Source organism: Schistocerca nitens, chromosome 5, assembly GCF_023898315.1.
Source record: "Schistocerca nitens isolate TAMUIC-IGC-003100 chromosome 5, iqSchNite1.1, whole genome shotgun sequence".
Taxonomy (NCBI): domain Eukaryota; kingdom Metazoa; phylum Arthropoda; class Insecta; order Orthoptera; family Acrididae; genus Schistocerca; species Schistocerca nitens.
Genome location: NC_064618.1, coordinates 221,067,655 through 221,082,466, shown reverse-complemented (window position 1 = coordinate 221,082,466; position 14,812 = coordinate 221,067,655). Strand labels below are relative to the sequence as shown.

Below are 14,812 nucleotides of genomic sequence, written 5' to 3'. Positions count from 1 at the left end.
ATGCAATTTAAGTTCCGGTAGTAGAAATTAAAGATTAGATTAGATTAGTACTTGTTCCATAGATCATGAATACGACACTTAGTAATGATGTGGAACGTGTCAGGTTAATAAAAGGTGTCTATATAAGATATTACATTACACAAAATATTACATGACACTTAGTATTTTTAATAATTTTTTTTTGGGTTTGCGGAAATAACACACTTACTATGTCCAAAAATTCATCTAATGAGTAGAAGGAGTTGCCATTAAGAAATTCTTTTAATTAATTAAATGTTATATGGCTATCAGTCAGACTTTTGATGCTATTAGGTAAGTAACCAAATACTTTTATGGCAGCATAATTTACCCCCTTCTGAGCCAAAGATAGATTTAACCTTGAGTAGTGAGGATCATCCTTTCTCCTAGTGTTGTAGCCATGTACACTGCTATTACTTTTGAATTCATTCGGATTGTTAATAACAAATCATAATGTGATATTCCTTGGGCCCCACAGTTACTATGCAAAGACACATTATTTCCAAGGAATATGTTACTCTTCTGTCTGATCAGGTCCATCCCATGGTACAATGTTTGTTCCCCAATGGCGATGTGTTGTAAGACGACAGGGTCCCTATTCACATAGCTCACATCATCCTGGACTCATTTTGTGAGCATGAGCCTGAATTGTTACATCTCCCATATCTACCACAGCCACCAGATCACAATGTTAGTGAGCCTTTGTGGTCTACTTTGGAGAGAAGTGTCTGTGATCACAATCCACTTCCATCGTTACCTGAACTTGCCACTATTTTGCAGGAAGAATGGTAAAAGAGTCCCTTGAAAACAATACAGGACCAGTATTTATCCATTCTGAGATGACAGGAAGTGTTTTGAATGCCAATGGATTTACTAAACTGTATTAGGTATGATAATGGGTTGGGTTTTTGATGTTTTCATATTTTTGTCCAGCTCTTGTATTTTATCCAAGAGAATGCCATTTTGATTACCCCCATGTCCTCCAGAACAATATCAGCTGTAGTTTCCCCTTGCATTCAGCAGTTTACAGTAATGCCACGTTGGTCAATGTTACAAGGCAAGAGCAATCAAGTTTTTAGGAAGATAAATTACAGTGTACATTCCACTGCATTGTGAAACTTTCATTTTGGAGAGATAAAATTTTATTGAATAACATAAATACACTGGGTTACCTTCTTAATCATGTCAACATTGCTTGATTCTGGAGGATGCTCTCCATAAGCAAAAATCTGCCAGAGTGTTGTACTGAATGCCCAGACATCAGCAGGAACTGATGATCTTGCCATTTCAACATTTGTAAAATACTCTGGAGCAATCCAGTGAATACTGAAATGAAAAAACACACATACTTCAATGTAAAACCACTACACTTAAATATCTGAGTTAATTGTGTATTAATGAATTAACAGCTCCATTTTTATGACACTCATTTAATGATTAATTGTGATTACTGGCTCATCGTCTTCAGGTGTTCCGTGAATATAATTACAGAGAGTTCACAAAAAGTTCCTACATAAATGTTATGCCATAAGAAGTTCATGTTAGCGCAGATCTGGTTTTAGTCTGCTCCACAGTAATATACACTTGTTTTAAATACATGTTTGCAGGGAACTGTCAATAAACTTTGTGTGTATGTAGAACATAACATGGAATAACAGAAAATGTTTAGTCACTAACTGAGATGTGTCATGAAAATGAAGTATCACATGACTGAACTAGATGTTTCATATACACTCCTGGAAATGGAAAAAAGAACACATTGACACCGGTGTGTCAGACCCACCATACTTGCTCCGGACACTGCGAGAGGGCTGTACAAGCAATGATCACACGCACGGCACAGCGGACACACCAGGATCCGCGGTGTTGGCCGTCGAATGGCGCTAGCTGCGCAGCATTTGTGCACCGCCGCCGTCAGTGTCAGCCAGTTTGCCGTGGCATACGGAGCTCCATCGCAGTCTTTAACACTGGTAGCATGCCGCGACAGCGTGGACGTGAACCGTATGTGCAGTTGACGGACTTTGAGCGAGGGCGTATAGTGGGCATGCGGGAGGCCGGGTGGACGTACCGCCGAATTGCTCAACACGTGGGGCGTGAGGTCTCCACAGTACATCGATGTTGTCGCCAGTGGTCGGCGGAAGGTGCACGTGCCCGTCGACCTGGGACCGGACCGCAGCGACGCACGGTTGCACGCCAAGACCGTAGGATCCTACGCAGTGCCGTAGGGGACCGCACCGCCACTTCCCAGCAAATTAGGGACACTGTTGCTCCTGGGGTATCGGCGAGGACCATTCGCAACCGTCTCCATGAAGCTGGGCTACGGTCCCGCACACCGTTAGGCCGTCTTCCGCTCGCGCCCCAACATCGTGCAGCCCGCCTCCAGTGGTGTCGCGACAGGCATGAATGGAGGGACGAATGGAGACGTGTCGTCTTCAGCGATGAGAGTCGCTTCTGCCTTGGTGCCAATGATGGTCGTATGCGTGTTTAGCGCCGTGCAGGTGAGCGCCACAATCAGGACTGCATACGACCGAGGCACACAGGGCCAACACCCGGCATCATGGTGTGGGGAGCGATCTCCTACACTGGCCGTACACCACTGGTGATCGTCGAGGGGACACTGAACAGTGCACGGTACATCCAAACCGTCATCGAACCCATCGTTCTACCATTCCTAGACCGGCAAGGGAACTTGCAGTTCCAACAGGACAATGCACGTCCACATGTATCCCGTGCCACCCAACGTGCTCTAGAAGGTGTAAGTCAACTACCCTGGCCAGCAAGATCTCCGGAACTGTCCCCCATTGAGCATGTTTGGGACTGGATGAAGCGTCGTCTCACGCGGTCTGCACGTCCAGCACGAACGCTGGTCCAACTGAGGCGCCAGGTGGAAATGGCATGGCAAGCCGTTCCACAGGACTACATCCAGCATCTCTACGATCGTCTCCATGGGAGAATAGCAGCCTGCATTGCTGCGAAAGGTGGATATACACTGTACTAGTGCCGACATTGTGCATGCTCTGTTGCCTGTGTCTATGTGCCTGTAGTTCTGTCAGTGTGATCATGTGATGTATCTGACCCCAGGAATGTGTCAATAAAGTTTCCCCTTCCTGGGACAATGAATTCACGGTGTTCTTATTTCAATTTCCAGGAGTGTAATTAATTTCTACACTTGTAGGACACCCTATTGTCCTGGGAATCCTTCATAAAACAGCCTTAACTGCTGCATATCAAATTCAGCAAAAATTGGGAATAAACTAAAATACATTGATGTAGGCCTCAATAAATGCCACATGTCATTTGTCACAATTGGTGCCCATATATACAGGACACACACACACACACACACACACACACACACACACACACACACACACACACACACACACACACACACGCACGCGCTCGCGCGCGAGCGCGAGCAAAAACATTATAACCATCTCCTTAATAATGTGTTTCATCCCTGCTGCTGATTCTCAGCAGTTTGTTGGTAATTTTATGGAGGTATAATGCTCCTAAACCACTGTAGCAGAGTTCTGGCTTCAAGAAATGGGCAGTTATACTGCAAAGGTGACATCACTGCCAGGGAAGACATCAAGAATGAAGGGATTCAGATGGTTTGTAGCTGACAACATGTCTTCGATTATTACCAGATGTCCCACACAAGTGCAGGATAATGTCTCTCATATCATAATACTGTTCCCATAATACTGTTCCCACCAGCCTGTATTCACGGCGTGCTGCATGTTTCAAGCCACCATTCACCTCGATGGCAGCGTTTGTGGAGACGATCATTGATGTAGGGTAGAAAAACTGTGATTCATCTGAAGAGCCGACATGTTTCCATTGATTGATGGTTGAATTCCAATAGTCCCGTGTCCACTGCAATAGTAACTGACAATGTCTGTGGGTCAACACGCTAACATGTACGGCGATCTGCTGCTGAGCTCCATGTTCAACAATGTGTGATGATTGGTGTGCTCCAAAACACTTGTGCATGCACCAGCACTGTGCTCTTTTAGCAGAGATGCCACAGATCACCATCTATCCTACTTCATATGGCAGACAAGCCTTCAAACCCCACATTCTGTGAACAGTTGTGGATGTCGAACCATTCATTCAGCACCTAGTGATAGTTTCACTGTTCTTCTGCATCTTTTTGTAGATGCTCAAGACAGTAGCACGTGAACACTCGACCAGCTTGGCTGTTTTTGAGATACTCATTCACCACAGGCTCTGCGTAATAATAATCTGCCTTCTGTCAAAATCACTTATCTCAACAGATTTCCCCACTTCCAGCCTATATCTTCTCTAGACTTATCCCCCATCTGTGTCTGCTCCAGTTACATGCTTTTGTTACCGCATCATGTGCGCACAGCACCATCAAGTGCCACCTGATGTCACTGTTGGCAGTGTTCGTAATGTTTTGGGTTCTCAGTGTATATCTCAAATATTCAATGACAAAACAGAATGTAGGAAAAATAGATAGGGCATGCTGAAAGGTAATGTGTCTGAATTTTTTATGTGAAAAATCTTACGTCTTTTTAAATAAAACTAACTTTACTAGAAATCTACGTCTTTATTCTTCATGTTTACATATTTATTTCTCAACATGGGCATGCTGGTGAAGAACAAATTTCTTTGAATGAGAGACCACTTTATTGATGCTCTCACTGGAGAATGTCTCACTTTGTTGACGGAGTCATAATTTCACTTCTGCTTCCACAGCTTCTTCACAGTCAAAGTGAAGCCCTCAAAGATGTTTTTAAATTTTTGGAAACAGATGAAAATCAGATGGGGCCAAGTCGAGACTGTTTGGAGGACAACTGATGACAGTGAATGCAAAGTATCTGATTGCTACAAATATTACAGCACTTGTGTGTTCTGACATTGTCATGCTGAAGGAGATGGTACTCCATAAGTGGACCAATTCTTCGAATTTGAAAACTGATTACAGCATGTTGTTCCTCATGTAGCTACATAGTAATGTTACATACCACCATGTTACATGCTACAATTCGGAGCTTCCTAGTGGCAGAGGATTGCAGGAAAGTCAACTTAGTAATATGCATGACAAGCAATACTTCAATCAATATTGAGAACAGAATAAGAAATTTGAAGGCATTACATTTCAGCATACCCTCGCAGATTCAGAGGACATAATATTATATAGCACATGTATTTAATGAAATGTTGTAGAATGACCAAATACACTCTCCAGCATATGGGAGCCATCTTCATTAAACACCAAGATAGATTCCATTATACTGCATATACGTTACACATAAATATGTTATATATAGAGTGCCCAAAAGAATTTTTCACTATCCTCATTACATGTATAGTTTGTGATTTTTGATCAGTGAGCTCTTTCTTTACACTTTGATGACTAGCATAAATCTGTGTAAAACCAGTGTAATGAAGAGAAAAGTAAACCTCACATTTTCAGTGTATGAGGCACATTTTTTAAAGTAAGTACTGTTCTGAAATACAAGTACAACATGCACACTTCTTGAAAAGTCTATTTGGTTTATTTTTACTTCAAAATGGTACTTACTTAAGCAACACATCTTGTAATTCACTAGTGTGTGCCGTATAAGTTGGATGATTGGGAGTTAAGGAACTAAACATGGAAGTCATCTGGCCCTTGGTCAACATGTAGTTCATCTGGAGTTAGTGACATAGGCCAGAAAAATGATCAAATTATGAAAGTATGTTGGAGTGGTAAAATCAAATCATCAAAATCAGTATAGACTGAAGCGAGAACTGAGAAATAACTTAATAAGAAATAAAAGTATATGGATCAGGCTGTAACATACAGCAGAGCAGGTAGGGGCCTCGCAGGACTTGTCTGTGGCAACAGGAACGCCAGCCACATCTGACCCACCACCGACCTGATTAGGGGCAGAGACTGTTACAGAGTAAAGAATGCCGTCTATCTGGAAGATTTTACTTAGTTAAAAGTGACAAGGCTATAAATTTGATGTACATCAACTGTGTCAATAATAATAAAAAATGTGAAAGAAATAATTGTGGCAGCAGGTGAGTGGGCCCACAGCTCTGCATGCAACAGGTGACATCTCTCCAATAGTCATCCCCTTGAGTCAGAGTGTCAAAGAGGAGAACACTCACTATTCATTGGAGTATCACCCCTAAAATGAAAAATAAAGATTGGTAGAAAAAGGGGCTAACCACACAAAACCAATCAAAGCATAGTACAAGAATGATGAGCAAGTGTCTTGCATCTCCAGTCATGAATGGGACCATGTGGCTTATCTACACTGTTCTGTCTCTCACCACATCTCAAAGTGTTATTACCAGCTTAAATCACTTATGCACTGTCACTCTAGGAATTGTGCTTCATAGTGATTGCCCATAGTCAACAACACCAGTTGATCAACACTGTGGTATCGACAGCGTCTCCATCGACCGCACGTGACATGCTGCTCTCATGTTCATGGGATATGATACATTTAAAATTTGTCTCTGTGGGTCCTGCTCTCTCCAGTGTTCACCATCTCTGATGGGTAGCACCATGAATGCCACCAGATGACCTCGAATTCACTTTTAACCGTGTTCAATTGTTTCGTCAATAAATCTTTTCAAGGCACCGAACACTGAGTTCCACTCCCAGATCTCGGACGACTTGCAGCGAGAATACTGAGGTACAGCACAATTCTACTAATCTTAACAGTTATCCAGTGACTGTATCTTGTAACTGCAAGCAAGTGATGCAGACTGCGTAAAGGATGATTCAGAAACTGGAATATTACAGCACCAATGAAGGACTCATAGCATTACCAAAGTTACGTGTTTCTCATGTTTCAAATTGTATATATTGTAAATGAATGTATTAATATTTCATCCATTTCATAGATATCTGGTCTGTTAAGCTACCTCCTAAGTTATGGACACAAAAGACATTCCTGGTGTGGAGGCTGGTTTGCTGTGATTCCATGGCAGTAGTTGGTACAGTGAAACACAATTGCATTTTCTTTTATAGAATTATTATATATTGTAGCATATTTAATTTGTGTATAGAGTGGCAACTTATGGAGAGAAACCACTCACTGCATTTACCTAGTTTCACAGCCAACAAACCAATTGTTGCTAGCAAGTATTACCAAACTGGAGGAAGCCAACAAACCCAGCAACAAACTACAACAGAAGCACAGAATGCCGGTGGCCAGGAGCTATCTCCACAATTTCGCTCTTTTAATGCAAGGTAAAAGGTATGGATGGAGTACTGGATGCAGTTAGAACAACACTTTGCTGCCTACAAAAGTCAGGTGACTAATGACATTCATTCTTGTTTTCATGGCTAGGAGTACATATTTTACATTTATGTAGGAAGATGTTCCCTCAGTTACAGCCCCAAACCCTAACCTATGAAGACATTGTTAGGAAATTGTACAAATTTTTTGAAGCTCAGGTTCATGTAGCTGCTGTTGCTCATTTCAATTTTTTTTTCATATATATCATCATAGTAAGAGAATGGACTGCTGATCTCAAGGGCATGACTAGGAACTGTAAATTCAGCTGCACTTGTGGAGCTTCTATTCAAAATAAAGTGCTTCATGATGCTGTTATCCATAACCTTGATGACAATAGAATATGGTCTGAGATTCTAAACCATCACAATCCTGTTCTCAATGATGTTCTCAAAGTAATCGAAGCTTAGAAGTAGAAGGCTTTGCGGACCTAGACTTGAACACGTCTGTTGTTGCAATGTTGGCCGCAGATAATTCTCAGAGGCCCCAGTCCAGCATGACACATGTTGACAGCAGTTGCCGAGTTCACTGCTAACTCAAGCACACCAGTCTTGTGTAAATGCACGACTGATCCTTCAACCACACGCAATACTGACATTGATATGAATCAGGACACACACAGCAAATATGACTGCAATACATATTCAAAGTAAATTCTGTTCTCCACAAATTCTGAAGTGAGAATATAGAAATAAATATGACATCTCATGATGAACCTGTACCCGCTCCTCCTTGTAACGCACACACAAACTGTGAATGAAAGTGCAAGAATCGCAACATGGCATGCACAGTTAAAAAAATCTGGCTCATTCCACTCAGTTCTTCTCTAACAGTGAAACAGCTACAAGCTCTATCAATCACAAATCAGGCAAAGACAGTCCTCTGAAACTAAAAAAATGACAGTTACATTCTGAGGACAAACCACACTCTGTTCATTTCCTTACAGATTTGCAATCCCTCTATGCCATTTCAGTCAGATATTGATGCTTCAATCACACTGATCAATCAAACTACTTACAAGCAGCTGGGACACCCTCAGCTACATAAATCACATCTGCAATTCACAGCCTACAACAGCAAAATTATCTCTGTTCCCAGGATGTACACTTTGCAAGCAAAATAAAGAAATACAGCTACATTGGTGTCATTCACAGTAGTTGAATCACACTTGAGTACCAATATTTTTGGCGTGGATACATTTTATTTGTTTGGTTTACATATTCAAAACAATGTGCTTCCTATTGATAGCCAAGGTTTCCACGCCAACACTCATCAACTGTGTGAAATACGGACATTTGTTCAATGGCATACTGGAAAATGCAAAGGATTTTCAAGAGGACATTATGCTTAAGGGCACTACTCAATTACGTGGATGACAACATTGTGTCTGGACAAATGCTGGAAAAGCACAGCAAACATTTAGAATCTCGTTTTCAAGTTTCAACTTATGCAGGACCCAAGTGTAATCTGCAGAAATGTTCCTTTTTCAATACAAAAGTAGAATATTTGGGCCATCTCACAGACGACTATGTTGCTTGTCCCTTGACTAAGCATTTAAAGGCCATTCAGAAATTACCTTATTGTAAAAATGTACAGGAACTACAAGCAGATCTTGGAAAACTGACCTACTATATCAAGTTCAATCTAAACACAGTGTACATTACTGCTCTTTCACATCACCTCCAGTGTAAAAATATTCCTTTTCAGTGGACTGGAGAATGTGGACAATCAGCTTAAAAAATGACAAATCCATTGCCCAGTCACCCATGTTTTATTCATTTTAATCTGCAAAAACCAGTAGTACTCGCAATTGATGTAGCATCACATGGAATAGGTGTAATTTTGTCTCACAAGTTTTGAAACATTGAATGCCCCAAAACATTTGTGTCTGAGATGCTGAATAAGGTCCAAGTCAACTGCACTCATCTGGAAGAAGAAGTCTTAGCTATCACATATGGCATCCTGAAATTTCGTAAGTATCTGCATGACAAAAAATTTTTTCATATGACTGATCGTAAGTCACTGATTGCTCTGTTTCATCCGAAGTAAGATGTGCCCAATCATACAGCACAGAATCTGTAATGTTGGGCACTAATTCTTTCCAAACACCAGTATGAAAGTCTTGATCACCCTGCAGCACAGTATGCTAATGCAGACACACTGTTTCACTTACCTATGAGAACTGATCTAGAATCTGATGCATCAGAAGCCCTTGTCTTCAAATTGATCACTCGGGTTCACAAGCACTGCCAGCTTTCCCACTGGTTGTCAATGGATTGCGCAAGCTAATGAGCAGGCTCACTCACTACATTTACTACATTTGATTGGTTTGGTCTCAAAATACAAAATCGATTTCAGACGCTCTCATCATTGTAGCAAATTGTTTTGAAACTTTAACTATGAGGACATTGGGAACATTAGAATTAAGTAGCTAGTGCACCATCATTATACATGGCCTCGGCTGGATAAGCAAACAGAACACAAGCCCGTTTGATGCCATGGATGCACATACAACATCCAAGAGTTTTTCAACTGGCTTTGATTTGGCCGTCCTTGACAATGCATCCATACTACATGAATTTGCTGGTATTTTCTGGAACACAAAGTGACCAGTTATCATTGATGCATACAGCAAATATTCATCTGTCATTCCACGTATCTGACAACTAGCACTAGCACTATCAAAGCACTTGCCTCTGTCTTTTATTTAGAAGGTTTGCCTCAACAATAACTGTTTCAGATAGTTGTCCAAAGTTTTCTTCATGGGAATTTCAGTAATTTGCCAGCAAAATGGAATTCATCATATATGAACAGCACGATTTTCTGCTTACTCCAATGGTGAAGCCAAACTTCTCATTCACACTTTCAAAGCTCAGCTGTCCAAACTTCATGCCTTAAACTTGAGGAGAAAATGCTTTGTTGTTGTTTCTCAGCACATATCACACTCTGCCTTTTTATGACACTGTACCAGCAGAATTGTTACATGGTTGTCACCACTGTACTCTGCTGCATCTATCTCTTCCTCAATATCCTGCTAACTTTACTACAAAGTTCTGTAAGAAGGATAAAGTTTTCTATCACATCTATAACAAATCTCACATTGTCACTCCAACCTGGCACTGTCACTCACACGACTGCCTAAGCTCATTATCCCATTTTCGGCAAAACAGGCACCCATCAATAGCACCAAAACCAACTTCGTTCTTGTGATTATTGTCATTCTCCCACAGATTTTCATATTTCAGAAATGTTGCCTGTATCTAGACTACTGGCCCTAAGTTGCCTTTGTCGATACCCAACACCTGGGCACATGGGTTGTCAGACAACTCTGGCATGGATGCTGACACCATTCCACATACACAGCTACTGCTGCACCATCCATCACAACTGTCAGCAATGTCAGACGCAAGCACTGAGCCGGAATCAACCACACAATCTTCAGCATCATCAACAGCACCAATGCTGCATTCAGGTGCTGTTGGATGGAAGTCCTACCTTCGGTAGTTTTGGCAGATGGCTGGTGGTTCGCAAGTCAAACGTCAAGATGCGGGTTGGTTGGTGCCATCTCCCACCGCATGACAGCTACCTCTTCCAGCAGCACCGTGACATAGACCTCCCTCACATCATCTCACACATCCACACTGTGCTATGATAGTGCACATTTTTGGTGGTAGAGGAATGCTGCATTGATGGTGTCTTCATCAATTGCACATGGCATGATGCTCATATCTCCATGGAAGACAATACACTTAAACCTACCACTGATGGGCCTCCACAAGTCATGCAGCACTCACTGCCTCTGATGGATGGCACCATGGACACCATCAGAGAAAGTTGTCTTCACATCATTCCTGTTGACATGTCTTTTTAAGATGCTGCACACTGAGCTCTGCCACCAGATCTCGAAAGACTTGCAGTTGAACACATTGTTACAGCATGACACTACTAATCTTAATGTCTAGCCAGTGACTGTAGGTTATAACCACTAGCAAGTGAAACAGTATGTATAAAGAACAATTCAGAGACAGCACCACTGAAGGACTAGTAGCATTACAAAAGTTATGCATTTCTCACGTTTCAGCTTGTACATGTTATGAATAAATGTGTTAATTTTTTTTTTTTTTTTTCATTTTGTAGATGTGTTAAGCTACCTCCGAAACTCTGGACACAACCAACACTGTCTACAAATTATGGGTCTTAGGTACACCTAGGAGAATGCAACAGAACTGTGTGCTGTCTTTTTGGAGGCAACAGAGAGGGCTGTGTCAACCCAGACAGAACACAAAAATCTCCACATGATCTATTTGTCCTACAGCCATTCATTATTAATACCAATACAAATGTTCCAGCACTACGGAGTCAGGCAGTGTGCACAGGAACACCTGGAATGGAACCCATATTAATGATATAGAGTTATATTCACCGACGAGTGCAGTATTTGTCTTAAGCCTTATGATCACTGTAGAACAGTGTGGAGGCAGCAAATTATTGTGCAGCAGTATCACAGGTTAAATAGGGAAATGGGTCAGTCACATTTTGAGCTGGTCTCATGAACAGATACTGTACATCTCTCAAACGTAATTTCAGGACTGTTTAGTACTGGGGAAGGACCCTCCAACCAATTGTCCATCCCCATAGTCAGTGTTCCCACAATGGGCTCATCTTTCAAGATAATAATGGACAAGCACACCATATGCACTTCAAATACTTTCCACCAGGAGGCAGGATCTGCTCAGTGGAATGGCCTGCAGTAACTGCTGACATAAATCTGAATGGACACACTTAGGACCAATTAAATATTGCAGAGTGTCATGTCACAGGAACCCTGGCATACTGGATCACCTTAGAAGAGCAACCATCATAGAGTAAAATACACTTGAGCTATAACGAATCAACCACTCTGTGACTGCATGTCAAGGAATATCCAAGCATTTTACAATGAACTGGATAGCACAACATGGTACTGAATATTACCCAGAAGTAGATACTGATTTCACAGGTGTGAACTTTTGAGCTGACAATCTGTTTTAGTTATTCTTTTGTTTTTGTTTTAAAGTGAAGTTACTTCTTTAGTTTTGTGAGGGTTATTCTTCCATAATTACTACCACTGAAATTAAGACCAAACATGTTTGGCAATTAATTTATATTGCAGAAGTACATGCACAATAGCAGTATACTCTTTGGGAATAAAACCCCTCAACCCTTACTTGGGCCATGTTTCTCAGATTGGTTTTTCATTGTAGCAGAACTAGATGATAGATATGACCTCTGTGAAAAAGCAAAACAAGGAATTTGGCTACACAAGGCTACAGTTATGAGTGCAGCAGAATTATTTAGCCTAATAGTCACTATGAGTCACTATATTTGGTATACCTTATGCCAAAATAAGTACTGAGAATATGCAATTTATTGCTTTTTGAAAGGAAATGTTATAAAACTGAAGAACTTAATGTCCAAGAAAGTACTGTCAGCAATTCTTTGGCATTTGACTGGAGGTGATCCAAGATGAATCCATATCATACTATACTGTCTGTATCCAGGCTTAAAATAATTGAACAAACTCACATCAAACATTGGTCTTCTTTCTTAAAAAATACTTATTTCTGAAACAACACAATGCATTCCACTGAAACTGATTTTATACCACAGTTATCATGTGTTTTACTACAGAGGAACAAAGTAGTGTGTAGTCTCTACTACCAATGACACAGATAAAAACAATATTTCCAATATTGAAAGAATCAGAGCGAAGATAGCAAAAATTGTTTTAAAAATAAACAAAACATAGTCCATGGAAATTGTTCAAGTCCATGCATTCACAAAGTTTGTGATATGGAGGTAGAAACCTCTACAAAGAGTTATACATACTGACAAAAAACAGTCGATCATCACACTAAATTGATTAGGTGGGATTTTAGTGAATCAGTAAGACAAAATCCAAACATCAATTTTCAGTGGAAAACTCTGAATACAATATCATAAAAGACATGGCTCACTGGTAGAATCTGCTGGGAATAACATGTCTGTTCATTAGAACTTTCTTCCACAAGGATAAAATAAACTTGAATTTGAAAAGGACCAAATGCCTCTAAACATGTAACTGACATTTTATCAGTTCATTTTGAGACACTTCTGGACTCTGAACATACAAGAGGCTGAAATATTTCTCTTGCGAATAGTTTTTGATTTAAAAGCAAGAATCCAGTTGTGTGGTTACAATGGTTATTGGCTAAAGGCACAAAGTGCAACAGAATCAAATGAAAGAAGGAGAACATACAGAGTAATTATCATTTCTAATATGTTTCATACAGGAATGAACATACAAAAAGTGGGATATTTAGAATATATAATTACACATTTGCTTGTGGTCTTGACTGCTTAAAATATTGTTAAGTGGGTGAGTGGCATCTTTTTTCTTTTCTTTTCTTTTTTTTAATTTTTGGCCAAAAATAAATTATTTGGGATCATATACTACAACAGCAAATTCTTTTATCAGCTGCAAGTATATTTTAATTTTTAGGGTCCAGACCAAACAAAACAATGCAAACCATTAAAATTGTTACTTAACAGATTAAAATTTTGATTTCTTCTGGTTACAAGCATCAAATATTACGGCCACTGCACTACAAATATCTCTCAATTACTATGTAGAAGAGTACAGAATCAGACTTAAATAACCTCCTTATTAATTTAGTTTACTCTTTCAGTTATTCAGTGTTACCCACTCAGATGATGAGTATTCAAAGAGTCCAGGATCTGCCAGTTTCACCAAAAATGTATTTTCATTGTGAGTGTGAACTAGAAGCTTCCAGCATCTAATATTTCCATGAGCTACTCCACGCTCTTCCTGCATAAAATTTAAAAAAAGAAACAAATGTTAATGATAAAGAAATATTGCAAGTTATTGCAATGAAAGATAAAAATAGAACAGATTAGAAAAATAAGTTAAAAATGGTAACAAACAAAATAACTGTGCATATCCTTGTCTATATGGAAACACCATGGATTTTCACTTATTTTCTTAAGAGTGGTGTATGTTGCTTTCACTTGCATATAATATTTGTAGTGTACTTTACATAATGTATGTTAATTACTGTACTTTGCATAAAAATATTTGCCACTAAAACAGTGTTTTCGGTTTTGTACAGAATATGACAATCACCTTCATATTTTTAATAATGAGTGGGCTTTCATTCATACTCATTTTCAAGGAAGACCAGACATAGTAGCACTTACTGTAATCCAAGATTCCACAATGTGTAGCTGTATTAAGTGCTTTCTTTGATATGGCCCAAATTTTACCCATATTATTAAGAGTTACATCAACATGAACACAATTCTCAGCAACATATTTGGTATGCAGTCTGCAAATGAATACACATTCACTCTATACATAACTCGCAACCTCACCACAATTTTGGATATAACAGGTAAAAATCAGTGGTCTCTATACAACCTGAATCGATAATTCTGGTCTTGGAGTCTGCATCATTTACCTTATGGCATTTAGGCAAAAGTCTGTATGT

The 14,812-nt window shown here is 40.0% G+C and overlaps 1 protein-coding gene across 1 annotated transcript in view; it reads right to left on the bottom strand.

The window, feature by feature from the left end:
- The window catches only part of LOC126259858 (tyrosine-protein kinase hopscotch), a 189,787-nt gene that overhangs the window by 110,539 nt on the left and 64,436 nt on the right, over window positions 1–14,812 (bottom strand). Inside the window, exons 8-9 of the mRNA XM_049956914.1 lie at window positions 14,012–14,133; window positions 1,191–1,344 (exon numbers count right to left, since the gene is read on the bottom strand). Coding sequence (XP_049812871.1) covers window positions 1,191–1,344; window positions 14,012–14,133 — 276 coding nt within the window. The remainder of the gene's footprint in view (window positions 1–1,190; window positions 1,345–14,011; window positions 14,134–14,812) is intronic.